Genomic DNA, 25682 nt, shown 5'->3' on the forward strand with positions numbered 1-25682 from the left:
ACACATCTGATTCCATATTGACACTATGTCTACTGATTATCTTAGAAATGGTCAATCGACACTTGGTGGTTAAACAGGACTTCATTGTAGTGCCACTCTTACTGTGAGTCTTTGTTCAAGATTTTATTATTCGCAGTGAGGATTCCTGAGCACAGACCTAACAAATGACAATGTGAAAACTATTGAAAGTTCCCCATCATTAGTCTACTACACAATACAACACAATATAAGCTATAGGAGCTTGGATTGTGTGACCAAACTTTCAAAAAACATGTTCAAACAATCTAATATGTCAAACAAAATATTTTGCAGGCAAACTAAAGCTGAAATGATCATAATGAACATATTGGCCCCAAGAAGTGTGAACTATTTTTTGGAAGTTTTAAATGACCCCCAAAAAGAGTAGGATATTCTTTTCTTTAGCAACAGATGTCTCCAGTCACCTAAACAGGAACATATTTCCATTTGTAACATGATATTTTGATCCCTTTTATAGAATTCAAAACAAATTGTTGGATTTCATGGAACAGGCAGATGAAACTGCAATGGGTGTCCATAGGTTGTTAAAAACTCACTGAAGTCACATAATTTGAATGTCAGTAATAGATCATCATATTGTTCTGAAGGTGCCAATATAAAATATGGCAAGCACCGTTCTGTCATAAAATTATTACGTAATCAGAATGAAAAAAAATCCTCAAAGCCAGTTGTTTTAACCATGTGCTTCATAATACCATGGAACATGCATGCATGCATGCATGGTAGAGCACTTGCCCGTGAAAGGCAAAGGTCCTGAGTTTGAGTCTTTTTGAATTTGCTGATGATGTATAGGCTGAAATCCTGCAATATGTAAACACTACATGGTTATCTCTCACATCTCGTGTAGAAAGGCTTTCAAAAAATGGAATTATATGAGGAATTTTGTAGTTCTAATGATGCCGTTAAATGTGCTGTCTCTTTATAGGGGGTAGCATTAGCCAGAAATGGACAAAAGTTTTACGAACTTTAAAGTCAAATAATGTGAATTTTGAAAACTTGGATAATTTGGTAGGTTATGTTGTACCAGGAAGGTATGCTCACACCGAGAAAGTATTTCCTCTTATGAATAATAAGTGGGCAGATGTAAGGAAGGGAAGTAGTACAAACCTAATCAAATCTGAACTGCCAGTTGCCATGAATTTGCCTTATTCACATAGTTGAATTCTCTGAATTTGCCAAGAATGACGTAAAACTACTGTCTAACGCAAAATCTGTCGCAAAATATGTGTAAATATTTGTTATCTTTTATGAATACTGCTTTGATTTTTGGTGAAATTTCATTGTGCATTTAAAGATCTTCCTTATTTTTTGTCACGGATGAAAGTATCTCTCTTATTTTCTTTTAAAATAGTTGGTCACCATAACTGAGTCACACACAAGTACAACGATGAGGCTGCTAAACATTTAAACTTTTGTATGAAAAAGTCCTCCTTCGTAAATGGAAAACATACACATATTCACAACCTACAAACACTTGGACACTTTGGCCTGAACTCTCCGTTGTTTTATTTCTTATTCAAGCAATATTTTACCAAACTTCATTATTCACTGTGTAATTTACCAATTGCCGATGACAATGTATTTAGTTCTTATAGAATTACCATATTTAAAGAAATGTTCACAATTTACTATACATGCAATCTGTGTGAACTTCAGAATAGAACGATGCTAAAAATTATTTGTTCTTTGATTGAAATAGCTTACCTGACAGCCCTCATTCCCCTGCCTGAGTGAAATATTTTTCTTTTCTTGAAAACTTAATACTTACAAAGTTGCATATACTTAAAATTTTCCTGCCAGAGAATGTTCTAATCTCCAAATGGAATTCTTTCCAAAAAACAGTTCCGTTGTTTTGTCACGCTGATTTCTCTGTTTCCAAAAATATAACCTTTTAGTTTGTTAGTTATTCCAATTAGAAAATTTTGCTTTGTCGAAAATTCCTGGTTATCTATGGGAATCCCCATCCACATTAAAACTTCTCCCCTCATATACTAGTACCTATTATTAGGTCACTTGCTGGTTATGCAGCTTTTGGTTACAAAACCTTACTTCACTGCCTACTTTATCTTTGTCCCTGTCAATTCTTCTGTACTTTATCTCAATATCTAAAATGGAATACCTTAGTATTTTAACATTCCGTAATTTTCTTAATATGCGTGTATATGTAGGAGTCACACAGTGTGTGTCAGTGGCAGGCTAGCACTCAAGCAGTTCACACACACTTGTTACTTGTTTCATATAGTTAGTGTTTGGTACTCAAATTTTTTTTTAAAAGTCTGTCAATTGGATAATCAAAGCGTATAGCTATTATGTAGCAATCTGCTAGTGAGTTGCTAACACGTACAGTTATTCTGTAGATTATTGCCACTCGTTAAATTTTTGAAACTTCAAACAGATATCAGCTTATTGACCTGTGCTAAAATATTGAGGCTTCCATTATTTACAAAGCTGGTAACTGGACTAAACTACTACTTTTTCTTATGCCTTTGCCCTGCAACTACTCGGGGCAGCGTGGTTAATTTCAGATTTGGCACAGTTAATCGGATGCCTCCCTATTGCCGCCCCCCCCCTCTCCCCTCCCCCAAATTGTAGCGTACAGTCTTATCAGTGTGACATTTTCTAAATGTCTACATATAGTTCAACTGAGGTGGAACTTGGGAAACTGCCCAGTATTCACACAGGTGGATCTGGGAACTGTCTAAAACCATATCCAGTCTGGCCCCCTCGCTGGGCCTCTTCGTCAATCTGCCGGACGAATTCGGTCCGGGGCTGTCGCACCTGCCCAGACCCCGGTAGTGGTGTGTTAGCACACGGGGCAATCCGGGCGAGTCGATCACTAACCTAAACAGTGTGGAGAGGAATGAAAATAAAGTTTGCAGTATTGTGTACTTCCTTTAATAACACTTCACCACAATCAACAGCCACAGGAAGAAGGTTGAAGCAAAAATTCCACGAGATGCACAAGGCAGAGGCATATAAATTACAATCTGCCATTATTACTATCATCTGACTTCCCTGGCCAGAACGTCCACAGTGACCTCACAAAAAGCACAGCTGCTGTACACGGGCTAGGTTTGCACTCCCTGTCACCACCAGGTGGCTGACGTTAAAGCTGTCACTTTCAGCAAATAGGCAAATAACTCGATAATACATTCAAACTGCAATGTGGTGCACAATGTTACTTTATACAGGATCCCTGGAATAAAGGCACATTTCAGATATCAATAATAAAAACAAAAATTATCACAAACTGACTTTTCTCTATACCCGGTCTCTTACGACAACACGCTTCCGTGTCGTCTCGCACACTTTCACAAAATCAGCTCCTCTATCAGACGAGCGCTGCCTCCGGCAGTGTGGCTCATGCAGTGCCACAGTGGAGAGAGAAGTGTGGCACCTCGCCGCCAGAGCAGTGTGTGGGCCGTCGCGCCGAACCTGCGCTCCCCGGGGCCCACACGTCTCTACTCTCAGGCCCACGCGCTCGCCTTGTGCTTCGGCAGGAATTTGTAGTCCGCGGGCACCGGGCCCAACAGCATCTCACTGGAACACACAACACACCGATACCTGTGGGGTCTGTATACTATAAACAGACAATTACAGTTACTTCAAAAACAGGACGAGAGTTTACTTGTTAGACTATTTCTCCGTGTCAATAATTAAGTGAATAATGTATACACATAAAAATATGTGTGTGTGTGTGTGTGTGTAATGCTTCAGCATATCTCTGGAAAGTCAACGACAATTTCAAACTGATGTGTACATAGTTCCGCGTAGTGAGCGCGTACACAACTTTCCCACTAGATCGCACCCCGCTAAGCACAACAGCGCAGGCACAGCGCTCGTCCGTCTCCGCACTACGAGATGGCGCTGCCATAGAGATGGACCAAATTCTGCTTCCGCCGATCCGCGTATTAATACGTAACGCAGCCAATGAGATTGCTCCTAACGTAGAACCTTCTCTTCGCAGATCACACTCGCGCAGTGATACCTGAACGTGCGAGGTATTATAACGAGTGTACAGACCTCCGATTAGTCAGTCTGCATTTGTCTGTACCAGTCTATAGTCAAGTTTCAGTCTGCGCCTGATAAGATTATCATATTCCTGTACATAGCGATGAAGAGAAATGTATAGACACTTTGTCAAGTATCAGAAATATGTGAGAATAAGATTAAGGTACCAAGACCAAAGGAACTTCACATTGTCAATTGTAAACAGCATCCAGAATCAAGTTACGTATATCTACGCTTTTTTATTATTTTAATAAATGTGTGTGAAAATTAATCAAGTTCTGTTTAAAGTTGGTCACCGTCAATCTGCTACTCTAAGCGTGCAGGTGGAATTTCTATCGTCTGACCTAACGGCAGAAGATAAACACGACACGATAAGACCACGAGACATATTGCTGACACTCGCCTACTTTGTAAGAGCGACAAGTCAAATAATCTGATGGTGTGTGTACCGAAGGTCTTACCGTACGCACACCACACAAACAAACTTGGTACATCAGGGGCATGCAATAACAAATGCATGCACAGTTTGTTGAGGGGCATAGTGGAATGTTTTCACTTCAGGCCCTACAGTTTCATGAAGTTCCAATACCTGGCAGCGGCATAAGTAGCCTTCGAAATGGCATCTGTTACATAAGTCCATTCCGAGCGGAGAACATTCGCCGATTTTATTTTGCGGAAAACCAGAGAATTGCAGATATTTGTACGTGGTCGCAGAATGACTACGGAGACCTGCAGTGACGAAAAGCATACAGTGTCATCGGGTGAGGCGTCCGTCACTATCAAAACAAGTTCACACAAACCTGTCCGATCCGCCACGTGCCGGCCAGCTGCACACAGCTGTAGCTCCTGCACTGTCAGAACGTCCAGACACACTCGTCTGTGGCAGTCGACAGATCACAATCCGACACCTCGGTGCTCGACCGGACGTCCCTGTCAGTAGTAGTGACACATTCGTACACCAGTTGCGGTACTCAAAAGTGTGTGACCACTGGATTCCTCACTGCCTAATACAGAGTGGCGCACATAAAACCGGCCCGAACCGTACTGCGAACGCACGTGAGTAGCGTTACTAGCTCGTCAGTTTCTATGCCACCTTCCAACAGCAGTAGCGTGTGAGTAGTTCGTACGAAAGTAGTCATTATAAATCGTGTACTTAACCGTCACGCCTTATCCGGTACCGCGTGCCACGGAATTTGAATCCCCGCCAGACGTCACGGACGTCGAAGACCCCTAGAGGTCTCTGCACCGTCGCGCCGTAAGCTGTGGCGGCACGCGCCTCCTGGCCCGCATTTAGAGTGAGGGCGCCACAGTGGAACACGGGGTCCCAGCGGCCAACAGCAGCGTCCCCGTTAGAGTGCTTAAGCGCCTGCCTCTCGCTCAGCCTGCTGGTCTAACCTCGCGTACGTCTCAGGCAGTGTGCGATTTGTGCTTTTACCAGTGTGCGGGATGTCTTAGGGGGTTAGTATAATTACATATGTTACTAGCTTGGACCGTGGCGTTACCCATGGTTAAACAGTTATTTATAAATAGATGTCAATGCCGAAACTCACTATTTGTGCGTATGCACTATCAGAAAAGCCATCCCCTGTTATATCTTTAAATGTACATTATAGTAAACCTTATTTACAAAATCATCTACATACAGGTATACGATGGGAATTCAAAAAGTAAAGGCACATTTGTGAAAAGCTGTACTTATTCTGATGATAGAAAACTGAAACATGCGTTATTTTTCTACGTAAACTCTGTGGAGTTCAATGCAGTTTTCCCGACATTTTACAACTTTTTTTTTTTTTTTTTTTTTTTTTTTTTTTTTTTTTTTACATCAGAAAATACGTTTTTCGGTTGCATCTGTAACTAGTTTTGCACCGAAGCAATGACTTCTTCATCACTTTCAAATTTTATTTCCTGTAGTGGTTCCGTTAAGGGTCCAAACATGTGAAAATCACTAGGAGCCAGGTCTGGACTGTATGGTGGATGCTCCAGCACCTCAAATCTCAACTCCTTTATTTCGTCGGCTGTCCGTTTGGCAGGATGTGGGCGAGCGTTATCTTGCTGCAGGATGACACCTTCACAGTTTTCTACGACGTTTGGATCTGACTGCAGGTTTTAGTTTCGTACGCAACACATCACATGCACCACACAATACAGACCTGGCTCTAAAGCCTCGTTTACGCTGGGGCGACGTCTTGCAACATTGTGGCATGCTACGGAAATGTGGCGTGCGTCGTCTTGTAGCATGCTACAACAGGCAACATCTTGCGGCGTATGTTGCATGCGGCAGGTTAATTTATACCAAAGCAACAGAATTTGTGCCACACGTCTGTCGGTCTTGCAGTATAAACGATGATAAAGTATCGCAGTGGCAGCCTACTTGGTACTTGCACACGCAGCTAGCAACGGAAATGAAAACCAAAGGAAAAGAAAACGATGGTGGAAGAGAAGAGTATTTAAAGACGGTCCGCGAAACAGTGTCCTAGGAACTAGAAGCAGACGATGGTGCGTTATTTAGTAATGTGTGCTTTCGTCCCAGGCGCGTTAGTCCGCGCCATACCGTTGCCAAAAGGTGGCCTAACGGTAGATGTTCGCACAGGCACCGGGCCGGTCACAACCCTGTGTCAGGGCCCGGGGTGGGAATTTCAGCCCCCAGCTTATCCAACTCTGCGGCATGACTGCCACACTACTTCCCTCGCAAGCTCGCAAGTAAACGGATGACGCACCTTAGACGAAAGCAACAATGACAACATTAGAATGATGATTTAGTTCTAAATGTTTTGAAGTGCTTAACTACTACATAACACTTTTTCAAAATTAATAAGCAAACATATTAATAGTATGACTGTATTAAAAACTTTCAGTGTTCGGCTCCACAAATTTAAATTATATGTAAAGTTTTACTCCAGTGCGTGGGAAATAAACATCCCAGGTTGTGATGCATAAACTTAAGCCAGAGGAGGGGATCGTCTGAGGCAGAGGGGGGGAAATCCCCCCATCCCCCCCTGCAAATCGCACACTGGTCTCAGGACATATCACCTCGCCTTAGACAGCGTATTTACTTTCGTGTTTTGTTTACAAGTGGACGTGGTTGTCTAGTTAGGTTTTCTTGACTCTGTCGTTTTGTTGTTGCTGTCGTAAGGTCCTTCATCGGTCGTGTCTGTCCTCTCCCATTGTGTTGCTGTTTGTGGGCCGCTCCGCGGGTCCCGCCGCGTTTTCCGTCACTTCGACCCCGCGACTGTTCCGGTCGCCGTTACGACACCTTACTCCACTGAATAACGGGTGTTCATTGTTGAAGAATATGTGTGGTCTGAATGCATTAAAGTTGCTCATGACACTTTTCGTGGAAAGTTTCCTGAAAGTAATACTCCTGCAAAATCAACAATTCAAAATTTAGTGAGAAAGTGGCGTTCAACAGGCAGTGTTGTTAATTCAAAGAGAAATAAGGCACTGACTCTATGTACACCTGAACGTGTGGTAAATGTGACGGCACACACTGAAAGAAGTCCCCACAAGTCACCACGATGATTATCGCAGCAATGTCGAATATCTTGCAGGTCGTGTCAACACATCCTTCGTGGCTTAAAAATGGAACCTTACCGTGTGAGTGTTGTTCAGCAAATAAAAGAAGCAGACAAGGGTAAGCGTACACATTCCTGTAATCGGTTGCTGGAAAATGTCACTGGGGGACGTCTTGATCCGTTCCTCCTTTTTTCGACGGATGAAGCTTGGTTTCATCTGTCAAGTTATGTTATTTCACAAAACACAAGACAATGGGCTACAGACAATCCCCATGCCAAACTGCAAAAGCCGTTACACAATTTAAAAATTGGTGTATCGTGTGCTGTATCTGGTAACAGAATTGTCAGGCCATTGTTCTCCGATGAAACTGTCAACACACGTTTAGTTGCAACAAATTTTCAGCTTTGTTAACTGCAAACAAAAAATGTTGTGCATATTTCCAGGAAGATGGGGCAACTTCTCATATGTCAGGTTTGTCCTTAGCTCATATACATACATTTTACAGAAGAGAGGAGCATTAGTAAAGAGCTTGTGGAAACCGCGCTCTCCCAACTTGTCACCGTGTGTCTTTTACCTCTGGGGATTTCTAAAGGCTAGAGTCCATAGCAACAATCCTAGAACACTTGACACATTAAAAAACAACACATATGAAGAAATTTAGAACATTCCTCAAAAAGTACAGAAAAGTGTTTTCCTTAACACGCTTCAACGTGAACAACTTTGCTCGTATGTTGGCGGAGAACATTTTGAACACAGACTTTATATTCCTTTCTAAAACATGCTTAGTAAACTAATAAAAGTAAATCTGTTACTTAAACTGTTAATTACATAGTTAATAATGAAACTGTACAATAAAAATGTAAGAAAGCGATGATGTACGTTGATTTTCTTCATTTGTATTCCATTCAGTGCAGGGGCCAGTTTTATGTGCGCCACTCTGTGGAAGACCATAAAGAGCAACGAAGGACCATGTGTGTGGAATTGTCTGAGTGTTATGAGGCTAATAATAATTAATTGAAACCCTCAGGTGTTCTCTGAAAATGTGTGCCCCGACCGGGACACGAACCCTGGATCTCCTGCTTACAGGGCAGACGCTCAATCCATCTGAGCCACCGAGGACACAGATGAATAGGGCAACTGCAGGGACTTATCCCTTGCACGCTTCCCATGAGACCCACATTCACAACTGTCCACAATCTATATACGTAATGTTCCTAATAGATATTTGCCCATCCACTCATTACTCGCGCCCACTACGGTGATAATTGCCGTAAGAGTTCAGGCAACCTGTGTGCATTTGCACAGACGGTCAATGGCTAGGTAGTCATTTAACTATATATATGGATAGTAACTGTTCTCGAAATAACAGATACCATTGATGAACAGTTACTATCTTCATATATGGCTACCCGGCCGCTGACCTTTGTCTGTGCAAATGCGCTCAGGTTGCCCGAACTCTTACGGAAATTGTGACTTCAAACCAGAAACAAAACAACTATCTGCAGATTGGTATCACACCCACCTCTACTCTAAAGAAATGCCACGGTGAATGTCTTCCGAGACTTCGAAGGGATTATTCTCTTTCATTTCTGAACTCAAGGTGCAATTGTCAAGCCCACAGCTCGTGGTCGTGCGATAGCGTTCTCGCTTCCCACGCCCGGGTTCCCGGGTTCGATTCCCGGCGGGGTCAGGGATTTTCTCTGCCTCGTGATGGCTGGGTGTTGTGTGATGTCCTTAGGTTTGTTAGGTTTCAGTAGTTCTAAGTTCTAGGGGACTGATGACCATAGATGTTTAGTCCCATAGTGCTCAGAGCCATTTGAACCATTATTTTGCAATCGTCAATTCTGAAGTGTATTGTGCTCCCCCCATCACAAAACTGGAGAAATGACTTCAGCACATTCGTCACCACAAAATTGCAAATGAACTATTTCTCTACGACAGTGCGAGTCCTCAAACGAGCCTGCACAGCCGAGAGGAACTCACGAAACTTCATCGAACTGTTCTTCCTGGTCCACCCGACAGCCCGGATCTGACACATTCCGACTTCCATCTGTTTGGCCAAACGAAGGACGCACTCCTCGAGAAGCAGTACGTGGACGGCAGGGAGGTTACCGATGCAGACGACGATGGCTCCGAACTCGACCACTAGAGTGGTACCGTTCGGGCACACCGACCCTTCCGGAAAGGTCGCGCGTAAGGGTGTCGCACAGAACGAAGAGCACGTCAAAAAATACGATTTTGAAGCCACAAGAGACGGAATAATGTGCTGTATTGAAATCCTGAATAATACAAACTGGCTTTCAGAAGAAAAACAAATGAGTTGTATTACTTACTGTATGTCCCTCATACATTTGGAGCCGCAGTGGTCTAGTCGGTAGAGTACTTAACTACACCTCTAGAAGCCCCGGGTCAACCCCGGTTGGGTGTGAGGATTTTTCCTCATTCCAGTGCCTCCTGGACAGCCTCAGCCTACTGTCAAAATGTGTACCAGGGTCTTTACAGGAAGCTAAGAATAGCCAGGGTGAGGGACTCGCCACCACTTCCCCACTCCCTCCTAGTGTCGCATTTTGCCGTCAGTAACGTCGGTATTCAGGTCACGGACTAAGAATCTTTACATTTTACCTTCACTATACACAAAAATTAGTGCCAGAAGACAATTACTGTGGGGTTAACACACCCCTATTTAGTGGAGGTGGGGCTTGACATATACTGGTGGAAAACTAAAAGTCCAAACACCAAGAAGGAGTTGTGCAAAATAAACAAAATTTGGCATGTGCATTTCTAAATCTAAAAACTGACATCTAGTAACACCGCCATGAGAATGCAGATCAGGTTTGCTTTAAACATGTGCTACAATGGTTGTGAGCATTAGTTAACTATGAGATTGGACACAACGAGTTGATGTCAGTCAAGAACGTCTTCGAGATGACGGATACGGTATTATAAATGAGTGACTGAGTTTGAATGAGGTCGTGCAATAGGGCTCCGACAAGCTGGATCTTCCTTCTGCAATACTGCAGAAAGAGTTGGCAGGAATTCAACCGCTGGACACGACTGCCGGCAGTGGCGGTCACGAGAGTGTACGGTCACAGGAAGTCGTCCATCGACTGAAAAGTTTAGTTTTTTATTTTCAGACAATTATTATTTGTCCGTCTGTCTGATGCGAGGTAACTGCGCCGTAGTACGGGGACGCCACACCTAAACGAACATCGAAACACACGACGTCAGTGGACTACCGCGCACGGAAGAGAGAGTATTCCTGCTAACGAGGCTCCCTGGCTGGCAGTTGACTGTTCATTACTTTGGACGAGAGTGCATTGAATACGTGAGATGTATTCCGTGGGCAATATGAATCCAGCAAATATAGCTCACGACTTCAATAACAATCGCACGGTTTTGCGGTGCGGTCGCAAAACACAGGCGCTAAACTTATTAGAGTGAACAGAGATGTCAGTGTACAAACGGACAAATCATAACTTTGCGAAAAAAAAGAAAGTAAAATTTTCTCTCGAGGGTAGACTTGAACCAAGGACCTCTAGGTCCACAGCGGCTCATGCTAACCACGGGACCACGTTGCTTCTAAGCTCACACTGTCCTTGACGTTGCCTATCTTACGCATTGACTACTCTTTTTGTATATTTTGCTTATTTTTTCATAGTTCCACCCAACTTCTCCCTGTTTTCTCGTTTGATCTATGTTCAGTTTTTAAGGCCTATCCACTGTGCCAACTTATAACTAAATCTGAGGGGGGTGCGATGGGGAGGTTCCCCTGTGAGAGGGAAGACCGTCACGTTTGCCACTGCCTCTGGTGCGTCGTACTGCATCCGCAGCAGAAATGTGATCAGCGGTCGGTACAACATTGACACAACTGATTGTTATAAATTGGTTACTTCGAGGACAGCTAAAAGGAAAACGCTCTACAGTTTGCATTCCACTGATCCAAACTACGCCGTCTCCGACTTTACTGGTGTCAAGTGAGAGCTTATCGGAGAGCTATGTGGAAGTCTGTTCTGTTTTCTGACAAAAGCTGGTTCTGCTTCAGTGCCAGTGATAGGCATGTGTTGGATGTCTGCATGCTGGATACATTGGGCCTAATTTTTGGTCTGGAGTGTGATTTCGTATGACAGCAGGAGCACTCTCGTTATCCCTCGTCCTCTGCCTCCAAATTTGTACGTCAGTCTGGTGATTCCACCTGTTGTGCTGCCACTCATGAACAGCATACCAGAGGGTGTTTTCCAACAGGATAATGCCCACTTACTGCTGTCTTGGGAGGTAGCGTTGCTCACGTCCGTAGGTTTAACCTTAAAATACCCTACACGTTCCTCCTGGGTGGTGCTAATTGAGCAACAGTGATTACAGACAGCCAGACTATCCATAGGATCTCCTGGCAATGACATATCAATTAAATAGCAGAAACAGTTCTTTTCAGAGCTCATTAACAAGAAACATTGGACCAACTATCAGACTCCTTCAACTGAATATCGAAAGCATTAGCAGGGCAAAGTGTAACTACCTGTCAAAATTTTTGCTGGACAACAATATCGATGTCGTCGCCATTCAAGAAACTCGTGTTTCCAGCGAAGAAATATTCCGAAGCCGAGGTCGAATTCCTGGATATTCTGCACTTGGTGTAACTTACCACGAGGTGTATGGAATTGCTACGTATGTCCGTAACAACATAAACGAAGCTTCACTGATTTCTGTAAGTGTGGAGGCAGATATACATACAGTTGTCATACAATTGCACGGCATTACTATTACAAATGTTTACAAACCACCCAAAACAACATGGCCTGATTTTGTCCTACACACAGCAGAACATCCTGCAATTTACATAGGAGACTTCAATAGTCACCATGAACTTTGGAAGTACTCTCAAAATGATGAAAATGGGAGCATGCTTGCAGAATGGATCGAAGAGAATAATCTTCATCTAGTGTTTGATGCCAAAGATCAAGGTACTTTCAGGTCAGCTGCTTGGGACAAGGATTCAAATCCTGACTTATGCTTTGTTAGCTGCAACGAAACTGGCTTTCCCATCAACACCACAAGGAAAGTGATAGATGCCTTTCCTCACAGCCTACACAGACCTGTAATAATACAAATTGGTTGCACCGTTCCTGTCATACGATCAACTCCGCACGCTCGATGGAATTTCCAGAAAGCCAACTGGATGAAGTTTTCAACGGAACTGGATAAGACCATTCGATGGATACCTCCATCACATAATAACTATCAACGCTTCATTGGTGCAGTAACAGCAACAGCTAAAAAGTGTATGCCAAGAGGATACCGAAAAGAATATATTCCAGGATGGAATGAGGAAAGTGAAACACTGTACCAATACTTCCAGCAAAGTGGTGACCCAGAGATAGCTACGGAACTATTGTCCAGCTTGGACATGTCTCGGAGGCAGAAATGGGCAGAAACAGTCAAAACTATGGACTTTACCCACTCGAGCAGGAAAGCATGGAGTCTTCTGAGAAAACTGGGAGGAAGTGCACCAGCATGCAGAAAAAATTCCGAAGTAACACCAGACCAAATTGCTTCCCACATCATTACCACCTCAAGAGTACCTCCTGACAAGAAACATACAAGACATATCAGACGACAGCTTCGTGAACTTAAAAAGAAGGCATCTCCCTCATCTGAGTATACCCATCCCTTCACAGTTTCAGACATTGACTCTGGACTGAAGGACCTCAAACCTCTTAAGGCACCTGGATTCGATGGTATCCACCCAGAATTCCTGATCCATATGGGAGGAAAAGCTAAGAAATGGCTGGCAGAATTCTTCACTGACATCCTGCTGACTGGTCAACTTCCATCTGAGTTTAAAAAGGTGAAGATAATATCTGTTCTGAAACCTGGCAAACCCAGCAACAGGGTAGAAAACTATCGCCCCATTTCCCTACTCAGCTGCTGCTACAAGCTTTTTGAAAGGTTAATATATAACAGAATAAGTAGCGCTATCTTAGAGAACGTTCCAGTTGATCAGGCAGGCTTCAGACCAGGGCGTAGCTGCTGCGACCAAGTATTGTCTCTCACATCCTTCATAGAGTCAGGATACCAAATGAAGCAGAAAACATCTGTGGCATTTGTTGATCTAACTGCCGCCTTCGACACTGTGTGGAGGGAAGGCCTTATCTACAAATTTCTCCGCATCATGCCCTGCAGAACAATGGCTCGACTGATTAACAGCATGCTAAGTGATCGGAAGTTCCAGGTAATCACTGGAAGCAACATAAGTAAGGAGAGGAAGCTGAACAACGGATTGCCTCAAGGATCAGTTCTCTCACCCTTACTGTTCAACCTATATCTATCTGATCTACCTGACACTTCGTCCAGAAAATACTGCTATGCCGATGAGCTGGCTCTAGCCGTCAAACACCAGGAAATGAAGACAACAGAAGAGATTTTAGCCAATGACCTGTCTGCATTAGACAATTACTTCAAAATCTGGAGACTCCAACCCAGTGTGAGTAAAACAGAAGTGTGTTGCTTCCATCTAAATAACCAGTTGGCGAACGTAAAACTGGAGGTAAGTTTCAGAGGCAGAATTCTTCATCACAACTGGAACCCAAAATATCTTGGTGTCATCCTGGATCGTACACTATGCTTCAAACAACACCTTCTTAACTTAGCTCAAAAGCTGAGGACTCGAAACAACATCCTCCATAAGCTATGCGGAACTACCTGGGGATCTTCAGCAACCACCCTGCGAACTTCAGCTCTGGGCTCGGTATACTCAAGTGCTGAGTATTGTGCACCTGTTTGGATGAATAGTCATCATACAAGGCTTGTTGATACCCAGCTGAATACGACAATGCGCATAATATCTGGCACAATCAGATCTACTCCAGTTTATTGGCTTCCACTGTTAACCGGTATAATGCCTCCTCATCTACGCAGATGTACTGCCCTTATGAGAGAATTCCACAAGATCTCCAGGAATTCTAACCTACCCGTGCATAGCGACCTGCCACTTTTAAATCGCAAGAGACTGAAATCACGTCATCCAACTCTGTGCGATGCTGCTGACATGGTTGCTAAGAATTTCAAACCTCTTGAAGAATGGAAAGGTCGGTGGGAAGCAGTGACAGATGTGCACCTGCATAACATCTTCTCAGGTGCTAAACTTCCAAGTGGATTCGACTTACCACGCAAGACGTGGTCTACTCTCAACAGAATCCGTACCAGCCATGGGCGATGCAGGGATGCTCTCTTTAAGTGGAACAAGCTGCCTGATCCAGCTTGTGACTGCGGGGCTCCATACCAGACTGTTCACCACATTGTCAGTGAATGCAGGATTCGAGCCTATCACGGCGCCAAAGAGGACTTCCTGCTAGCAACTCCAGATGCAGTGCGCTGGATTGAAGGACTGGATATTCAGTTGTAAAGACAAACTTAAGTTTCTTGTGTGTCAATATGTACATATGTATATTTAATTTCATGATATGTCTGTATTAGCCATACGCTAAATAAATAATAACTGCTGTCTTAACCCAATGTGCTCTACAGAGTGTCAACATGTCGACTTGGTCTGCTCGATCGTAAGATTTGTCTTCAGTCGAGCACGTAAGGGACATCACTGGACGACAACTGCAGCATCGTCCACAGCCAGCATTAACACCACTGTATGGACGACCAGTTGTCAGTAATACACAAGACGCTGCCACTGAACTGCCGTTCCAGCTCGGAAGTTGACGTGGTCCTTTCCCTGTCCCAGCACACCTCTCACAGATAAATACTATCTGTACCAGATTTAGTGACTCTCGCCACCCTAGTTCCATTCCGCAGAAGTGGGAAGAGGTCGACAGACATCGTGTTACTTCTCACTGCTGCAAGTGTTTGTGTATTTGAACTCTTCAACAGGGTTAAATTAAATTAGTATACATTATTATAAATAAGTACCAGATCTGAATGTGAGGGAATTTGCAAGATGGTTTCACAAAACCTTGTCACTTCCCTGTGACATTTACACGGTGGCAGACGATCGTCACGAAACGTATGTTACCAGCCATGCTGCAACTGCTCTCTCCCGTTATCGTCACCTGCCAAGCAAGGCTTTGCGACCCACAGGTTGAAAAACGCTGCACTAGACCGTGAGCTGCAGACACATGATGGAAGAGGCAATTGTGTAGCGGTGAGGAGGAGGCTAGGGCAGGGATAGCAGGACCCTGCTGTCCCTCCCACCTCTCTGCTCTAACCTCCCACCCCTCAGTTGCCTCTCCCATCATGCACCACTGCCCGCAGTCTGGCTTCAGCTGCCAGAGACTGTGGTCATGTGTGTGTGTGTGTCTGTGTGTTGCATTTGCAAAAGATATATATATATATACGACGTGACTTACCAAACGAAAGTGCTGGCAGGTTGATACACACACAAACAAACACAAACACACACACACACACACACACACACACACACACAAAATTCAAGCTTTCGCATCCCACGGTTGTTTCATCAGGAAAGAGGGAAGGAGAGGGAAAGACGAAAGGATGTAGGTTTTAAGGGAGAGAGTCAGGAGTCATTTCAATCCCGGGAGCGGAAAGACTTACCTTAGGGGGAAAAAAGGACAGGTATACACTGCTTGTGTCTGTATATGTGCGGATGGATGTGTGTGTGTGTGCGTGAGTGTATACCTGTCCTTTTTTCCCCCTAAGGTAAGTCTTTCCGCTCCCGGGATTGGAATGACTCCTTACCCTCTCCCTTAAAACCCACTTCCTTTCGTCTTCCCCTCTCCTTCCCTCTTTCCTGATGAGGCAACAGTTTGTTGCGAAAGCTCGAATTTTGTGTGTATGTTTGTGTGTCTATCGACCTGCCAGCGCTTTCGTTCGGTAAGTCACCTCATCTTTGTTTTTATATATAATTTTTCCCATGTGGAATGTTTCCTTCTATTATATATATATATATATATATATATATATATATAAAAAGAAAGATGATGAAACTTACCAAACAAAAGCGCTGGCAGGTCGATAGACACACAAACAAACACAAACATACACACAAAATTCTGGCTTTCGCAACCAATGGTTGCCTCGTCAGGAAAGAGGGAAGGAGAAGGAAAGACAAAAGGATATGTGTTTTAAGGGAGAGGGTAGGGAGTCATTCCAATCCCGGGAGCGGAAAGACTTACCTTAGGGGGAAAAAAGGACAGGTATACACTCGCACACACACACATATCCATCCACACATACACAGACACAAGCAGACATTCCCTCTATTATATTCATATATATATATATATATATATATATATATATATATACACACACACACACACACACACACACACACACACTCCTGGAAATGGAAAAAAGAACACATTGACACCGGTGTGTCAGACCCACCATACTTGCTCCGGACACTGCGAGAGGGCTGTACAAGCAATGATCACACGCACGGCACAGCGGACACACCAGGAACCGCGGTGTTGGCCGTCGAATGGCGCTAGCTGCGCAGCATTTGTGCACCGCCGCCGTCAGTGTCAGCCAGTTTGCCGTGGCATACGGAGCTCCATCGCAGTCTTTAACACTGGTAGCATGCCGCGACAGCGTGGACGTGAACCGTATGTGCAGTTGACGGACTTTGAGCGAGGGCGTATAGTGGGCATGCGGGAGGCCGGGTGGATGTACCGCCGAACTGCTCAACACGTGGGGCGTGAGGTCTCCACAGTACATCGATGTTGTCGCCAGTGGTCGGCGGAAGGTGCACGTGCCCGTCGACCTGGGACCGGACCGCAGCGACGCACGGATGCACGCCAAGACCGTAGGATCCTACGCAGTGCCGTAGGGGACCGCACCGCCACTTCCCAGCAAATTAGGGACACTGTTGCTCCTGGGGTATCGGCGAGGACCATTCGCAACCGTCTCCATGAAGCTGGGCTACGGTCCCGCACACCGTTAGGCCGTCTTCCGCTCACACCCCAACATCGTGCAGCCCGCCTCCTGTGGTGTCGCGACAGGCGTGAATGGAGGGACGAATGGAGACGTGTCGTCTTCAGCGATGAGAGTCGCTTCTGCCTTGGTGCCAATGATGGTCGTATGCGTGTTTGGCGCCGTGCAGGTGAGCGCCACAATCAGGACTGCATACGACCGAGGCACACAGGGCCAACACCCGGCATCATGGTGTGGGGAGCGATCTCCTACACTGGCCGTACACCACTGGTGATCGTCGAGGGGACACTGAATAGTGCACGGTACATCCAAACCGTCATCGAACCCATCGTTCTACCATTCCTAGACCGGCAAGGGAACTTGCTGTTCCAACAGGACAATGCACGTCCGCATGTATCCCGTGCCACCCAACGTGCTCTAGAAGGTGTAAGTCAACTACCCTGGCCAGCAAGATCTCCGGATCTGTCCCCCATTGAGCATGTTTGGGACTGGATGAAGCGTCGTCTCACGCGGTCTGCACGTCCAGCACGAACGCTGGTCCAACTGAGGCGCCAGGTGGAAATGGCATGGCAAGCCGTTCCACAGGACTACATCCAGCATCTCTACGATCGTCTCCATGGGAGAATAGCAGCCTGCATTGCTGCGAAAGGTGGATATGCACTGTAATAGTGCCGACATTGTGCATGCTCTGTTGCCTGTGTCTATGTGCCTGTGGTTCTGTCAGTGTGATCATGTGATGTATCTGACCCCAGGAATGTGTCAATAAAGTTTCCCCTTCCTGGGACAATGAATTCACGGTGTTCTTATTTCAATTTCCAGGAGTGTGTGTGTGTGTGTGTGTGTGTGTGTGTATATATATATAAATGATTAATGGAAAATCTCATATAAGATGTGAAACAAATACTAACAAAGAGATAGAGGGGCTGGCCAGTACTTACCTCAGCTCAGTACAGCCGATAGATACACATAAAACAGAACTGAAAATTTACATTCCTAGCTTTCGGAACTTTGTTCCTTCATCAGGGAGGAGAGAGGGGAAAAAAAGGGAAGAAGGGAAAGTGGATTCAGTTACTCACAACCCAGGTTATGAAGCAACAGGGAAAGGTAAACAGGGAGGGTAGCAAGGATGGAGGCATGGTTGTCAGAGGGAAGCCAAAGATATTCTACTGTAAGTACTGTGCCAGCTTCAAACCAAAGAGGATGCATACAGAAGTAAAGTATAAACACAACTATGTAGGATGAAAAGATGCGTGAATGGCTAAAGAGGAAAGGGAAAGAGGAGAAGACTGAAGAGTGAATGGGAGTGAGGTTCTTTAACGTAGGTTCAGTCCAGGGGGATGGCGGGATGAAAGGATGTGTTGGAGTGCAAGTTCCCATCTCCGCAGTTCAGAGGGACTGGTGTTGGGTGGGAGAAGCCAAATGGCACATACGGTGTAGCAGGTTCCTAGGTCCCTAGAATTATGCTGGAGGGCATGCTCCGCTACTGGGTATTGGGCATCTCCTAGGCGGACAGTTCGTCTGTGTCCGTTCATTCGCTCAGCCAGTTTGGTTGTTGTCATGCCGATGTAAAAGGCTGTGCAGTGCAGGCACGTCAGTTGATAAATGACATGTGTAGTTTCACACGTAGCCCTGCCTTGAATTGTGTATGTTTTACCAGTAGCGGGGCTGGAGTAGGTGGTTGTGGGCGGATGCATGGGGCAGGTTTTGCAGCGGGGTCGGTTACAGGGGTAGGAACCGCTGGGTAGAGAAGGTAGTCTGGGAATATTGTAGGGTTTAACAAGGATGTTACGGAGGTTAGGGGGGCGACGAAAGGCAACTCTGGGTGGTGTGGGGAGAATTTTGTCAAGGGATGATCTCATTTCAGGGGTTGACTTGAGAAAGTCATATCCCTGGCGGAGTAATTTGTTGATGTTTTCGAGGCCAGGATAATACTGGGTGACAAGGGGGATGCTTCTGTGTGGTCTGGGGGTAGGAACATTGTTGTTGGACGGGGAGGAATGTATTGCTCGGGAAATCTGTTTGTGGACAAGGTCTGCAGGATAGTTGCGGGAGAGGAAAGCACTGGTCAGGTTATTGGTGTAGTTGTTGAGGGATTCGTCACTGGAGCAGATACGTTTGCCACGAATACCTAGGCTGTAGGGAAGGGAGCGTTTGATGTGGAAAGGATGGCAGCTATCAAAGTGAAGGTACTGTTGTTTGTTTGTGGGTTTGATATGGACTGAGGTGTGGATGTGAGCTTCAACAAGATGAAGGTCAACATCCAGGAAGGTGGCTTGGGTTTTGGAGAAGGACCAGGTGAAATTCAGATTCGAAAAGGAGTTGAGGTTATGGAGGAAATTAAGGAGTGTTTCTTCACCATGAGTCCAGACCACAAAGATGTCATCTATAAACCTATACCAGGCCAGGGGAAGCAGCTGTTGGGTCTTCAGGAAAGCCTCCTCCATGCGGCCCATGAAGAGGTTGGCATAGGAGGGAGCCATCCTGGTTCCCATGGCCGTTCCCCTGATTTGTTTGTAGGTCTGGCCTTCAAAAGTGAAGTAATTATAGGTGAGGATGAAGTTGGTAAGTGTGATAAGGAACGAGGTTTTTGGAAGATCTTCGGGTGGGCGTTGGGAGAGGTAGTGCTCAAGGGCAGAGAGACCATGGGTATGTGGGATGTTTGTGTAAAGGGATGTAGCATCTATGGTGACAAGAAAGGTTTCAGGTGGGAGAGGAGTGGGAATGGATTTGAGGCGTTCTAGGAAGTGGTTTGTGTCTTTGATGTAGGATGGGAGTCTGCGGGTGATAGGTTGTAGGTGCTGGTCTACCAGAGCTGAGATACGTTCGGTTGGGGATTTGAAGCCTGCTACAATGGGACGGCCAGGATGGTTCTCTTTGTGGATTTTGGGTAATAGGTAGAAGGTAGGGGTACGTGGCTCAGGTGGAGTGAGTAAGTCTATGGAAGCCGTTGTGAGGCCTTGTGAGGGACCTTGGATTTTTAGGATTTTTTGCAGCTCAGTCTGGATGGAGGGAATGGGATCCTGGGTAACAGCTTTGTAGGTCGAGGTGTCAGAGAGTTGACGCAGTCCTTCTGCCACATACTCCACACGGTCAAGTACGACAGTTGTGGAGCCTTTATCCGCCGGGAGGATGACAATAGAGTGGTCTATTTTCAGCTCTTTAATGGCACGGGATTCAGCTGGGGTGATGTTGGGGGTTGTCGGGATGTTCTTCAAGAAGGACTGGGAGGCAACACTGGATGTGAGGAATTCCTGAAATGTCTGCAAGGGATGGTTTTGGGGGAGGGGAGGAGGATCCCTTTGAGAAGGCAGTCGAAACTGTTCTAGACAGGGTTCAACACTGGGTCTAGTGCTTGGGGGCTGTGTTTGGGTAGTGAAGTGATATTTCCAGTTGAGGTTCCGGGTGAATGAGAGGAGATCTTTAACCAGGGCAGTGTGGTTGAATTTAGGTGTGGGGCTAAAGGTTAAGCCTTTTGATAGAACAGATGTCTCTGGAGGAGAGAGGGATCTGGATGAGAGGTTTAGGACTGAATTGGGACTGGTGATATGTGGCATTTGACTGTGGTTATAGTTGAGATTTGGTCTGTGTGGGGTATGTGCTGGGATGGGGAGATTGAGTAGGGTGGCTAGGCTAGGTTTGTTGGCTATGAGGGGGGTTTGTTGAAGGTTCTGTTGTGGTTGGTGTTTGTGAGGGATAGGGAGAGGGACCCCACTTCTTAGGTGTTGCACTAGCACTGTGGATAGTTTTTTCAGGTGTTGTGTGGCATGGAACTCAAGTTTGCAGCTGGCTTCTAGGATGATGTTCCTCAGTGTGTTCTCCAAGCAAGGGTTTGAGAGGTGGAGGACTTTGAAGAGAGATAGGAGCTGTTGGGAGTGGTGGTTACATGAAGTAGTGTAGAGATTCAGGACAAGTTGGGTAAGGGCTAAGGATTGAAGGTTCTGGAAGTCCAGGAGAGACTGGTGGAAGGAGGAATTGCACCCACACTTACCAACTTCATCCTCACCCATAATTACTTCACTTTTGAAGGCCAGACCTACAAACAAATCAGGGGAACGGCCATGGGAACCAGGATGGCTCCCTCCTATGCCAACCTCTTCATGGGCCGCATGGAGGAGGCTTTCCTGAAGACCCAACAGCTGCTTCCCCTGGCCTGGTATAGGTTTATAGATGACATCTTTGTGGTCTGGACTCATGGTGAAGAAACACTCCTTAATTTCCTCCATAACCTCAACTCCTTTTCGAATCTGAATTTCACCTGGTCCTTCTCCAAAACCCAAGCCACCTTCCTGGATGTTGACCTTCATCTTGTTGAAGCTCACATCCACACCTCAGTCCATATCAAACCCACAAACAAACAACAGTACCTTCACTTTGATAGCTGCCATCCTTTCCACATCAAACGCTCCCTTCCCTACAGCCTAGGTATTCGTGGCAAACGTATCTGCTCCAGTGACGAATCCCTCAACAACTACACCAATAACCTGACCAGTGCTTTCCTCTCCCGCAACTATCCTGCAGACCTTGTCCACAAACAGATTTCCCGAGCAATACATTCCTCCCCGTCCAACAACAATGTTCCTACCCCCAGACCACACAGAAGCATCCCCCTTGTCACCCAGTATTATCCTGGCCTCGAAAACATCAACAAATTACTCCGCCAGGGATATGACTTTCTCAAGTCAACCCCTGAAATGAGATCATCCCTTGACAAAATTCTCCCCACACCACCCAGAGTTGCCTTTCGTCGCCCCCCTAACCTCCGTAACATCCTTGTTAAACCCTACAATATTCCCAGACTACCTTCTCTACCCAGCGGTTCCTACCCCTGTAACCGACCCCGCTGCAAAACCTGCCCCATGCATCCGCCCACAACCACCTACTCCAGCCCCGCTACTGGTAAAACATACACAATTCAAGGCAGGGCTACGTGTGAAACTACACATGTCATTTATCAACTGACGTGCCTGCACTGCACAGCCTTTTACATCGGCATGACAACAACCAAACTGGCTGAGCGAATGAACGGACACAGACGAACTGTCCGCCTAGGAGATGCCCAATACCCAGTAGCGGAGCATGCCCTCCAGCATAATTCTAGGGACCTAGGAACCTGCTACACCGTATGTGCCATTTGGCTTCTCCCACCCAACACCAGTCCCTCTGAACTGCGGAGATGGGAACTTGCACTCCAACACATCCTTTCATCCCGCCATCCCCCTGGACTGAACCTACGTTAAAGAACCTCACTCCCATTCACTCTTCAGTCTTCTCCTCTTTCCCTTTCCTCTTTAGCCATTCACGCATCTTTTCATCCTACATAGTTGTGTTTATACTTTACTTCTGTATGCATCCTCTTTGGTTTGAAGCTGGCACAGTACTTACAGTAGAATATCTTTGGCTTCCCTCTGACAACCATGCCTCCATCCTTGCTACCCTCCCTGTTTACCTTTCCCTGTTGCTTCATAACCTGGGTTGTGAGTAACTGAATCCACTTTCCCTTCTTCCCTTTTTTTCCCCTCTCTCCTCCCTGATGAAGGAACAAAGTTCCGAAAGCTAGGAATATCGGCTATATATATATATATATATATATATATATATATATATATATATATATATATATATATATATATATATATATATATGTGTGTGTGTGTGTGTGTGTGTGTGTGTGTGTTGGGGGGGGGGGGGGGGGGGGTTGGTTTATTTTCGACAAAGGCCTTGTTGGCTGAAAGCTCACTTTCTGACAGTGTTTTTGCTGTGCCTATCTACAACTCAGCATCTCCACTATATGATGAATAGTAACTATCCTTTTCATAATACTGTTACACAGATTACTTAAGTTGTATACAAGAATAAAGAAGAAAGCCACTGACAATAACACACAATCATCAAAACATTGAAGAAAAAAACTGTTTCTTGGCTCAAAACTACCCCATAAATGCCTGCTAACAAAGTTTCAAGAATCAGCTTTAAGTGTGCGACGTAGCTACCAGGTGGTTATAATAAAACTGACGGTGTTCCAAATGCTGCAGTGCAGGCTGAATACATTGCAGGATACTGAAAGAGCAGAGATATGTTCACTAATCAGTGTCCGCTAATGGAATATGCTGCAAAAAATAATAGTTCCACTTTCTACCACCAAATGAAAATATGATGCTGTAACCAGCCAGTGTGTGAAATGTTTCCTGTTTTGACATCAGTATGCTGTCTGTTGCTTTGTAATGTGTGTCATTTTCTTTTGTGAAGTGACTGTTGGTCTAAACAGTTAAGAATATTGAAGCCTTCTTTATGAAAAGCAAAGACTATTCACAAGAAAGACCAAGCACTCCTAGTAAAGTTGTTTTATCAGAACAGCAGCAATAGCAGCAACGCACTGTGAGAACAAAGCCGACAGAAGAAGGTGTGACGAGACCAAGTGTCAACAAACAGTGTAAGGAATACAATTGAGGAGTCTGAAGAAACATGTGAATTAGATGGTACATTAGGGAGAGGGAGGCGGCCTATTCACATGGCATTATTGATGAGGTTACTATAGCACATGCCTAGAATTCTGTGGCAAGTGCTCAAGTTGTGTCACAGGAATTCTCTCCCCTCCGGTCAACACTTCAAAAGATCTTTTGGTGCATTTTACATTTGTATCCCTACAAGTTTCTGAAAGTGCAGCAAATGAATCTCCAAGATGGGCTACACTGCCATCACTTTCCCTTCATTTTTTTGTACATAGGGAAATGGATGAAACGTGGAATATTCTTTGGACAGACATTTTACTCTGCACGGTGCCGTGGATTCACGGAACTGCCACACATGGGGTTCCACTCTGTCACATGTTGTGCAGGAAGATTCACTGCACTCGGCTTATGTGGCTGTGTGGTGTGGTTTCACAAGCTTCTTCGTTCCTGTTACAATTTTCTTTGGCAAGATGAAACCCGTGGACTTGTTAGGTGTACAGAGACATCTGCACATTACAGTGAAACCCTCCTTTTACACTTTTCAAGCGCCTTCAAAGAAATGATGTACAATGCGGGAAAATGTAAAAAGTGGGAAATAATGTTTTAAGCTGTAAAAGTTATGTATAGCATACCTCCCTGCATTTTCACACTTTTTGCATGATAAATGTACGTAACAGGCATCAAATGACTTATCAGGGACTCATTTATTATCTTATAATGGTTAGTTATCTAATAAAAACTGCTGATGTAACTGGAACTATTAACTATCTGGGAGATAGTAATGTTTGCCACAATTTCATGTATCATAATCGATGTTTTGAAAGCCTGCAGCTGTCATTCATTATTCAAATAATGAAATACTGCACGAATTATGTATTTTTTTCATGCCTTCCTCGACACATTTTGAGAATTTTTTCTCGTTGTCTAGTGCAAATATGCACATAAGTATTTTGTGTGGTGTTTGAATATGTTCTGTGTCTCTTGCACTGTAGTCGTCTTTTGAGGTTATCAGATACACTGCCTCCTCAGTTATGTGGAAAACCACACACACGCAAACTATCATTCACACTGTTCATGTAACATCACAAAAAATAAATACATAAATACTGCACTTGACAACAAGAATAAATCTCAAAACAAGTTTCGCTCAACATGAAAATAATATGTAACCGGCACTGTGTTTAAACTAAAAACATTTTAGCAATACAAAGTGAATGACGGTGTCAGCTAGCGCAACAAGTGGACGAGTGCCGAAACATGCTAAATACAGTTTGAGAAAGGTGTCACGATGATCACAGTAAGCACAAAACTATGTTTCCGCAGTAGAGACAGATTGGAAATGCTTGTGATTGGTCACAATATCTTTATTTGAATAAACCTAGTTACTCCCATCGGCCACCACACCAAGTAAAGCTTGGCACAAATTGTTCCAACTTTTACATGTTTACCGGTTCAAATCTGCTGAGTAGAGTGCCCTGGTGGCAACAAATTTAACCACATATATTTGTAAACACTACTGAATAGCCAACATCACGCCACCATCATTTTTTTCTCCACAAACATTTTTTCTCAATGCGTAAATCGCAGGTGCAAACTGACATTGTGGACATAGGAAATATGACACAAATGATAAAAAATGTCATAAATGGCAGGAAACCATTAATTATGGGTACACAACAGCGGGGTTATACTGTATAAGGACATTCTTGTGCAACACGAGATTCCAGCTTTGCAAGAATACAACATGGTCCACTCCATCATTTTCAT

At 44.8% G+C, this 25682-nt stretch overlaps 1 protein-coding gene across 1 annotated transcript in view; it reads right to left on the bottom strand.

Annotated features, from left to right (window-relative positions):
• Positions 1-2911: 2911 nt before the first annotated feature.
• The window catches only part of LOC124720026 (tRNA-dihydrouridine(47) synthase [NAD(P)(+)]-like), a 227880-nt gene continuing 205109 nt past the window's right edge, over positions 2912-25682 (bottom strand). Inside the window, exon 11 of the mRNA XM_047245275.1 lies at positions 2912-3579. Coding sequence (XP_047101231.1) covers positions 3507-3579 — 73 coding nt within the window. The 3' untranslated portion in view covers positions 2912-3506. The remainder of the gene's footprint in view (positions 3580-25682) is intronic.

Source organism: Schistocerca piceifrons, chromosome 11 (assembly GCF_021461385.2).
Source record: "Schistocerca piceifrons isolate TAMUIC-IGC-003096 chromosome 11, iqSchPice1.1, whole genome shotgun sequence".
Lineage (NCBI taxonomy): Eukaryota > Metazoa > Arthropoda > Insecta > Orthoptera > Acrididae > Schistocerca > Schistocerca piceifrons.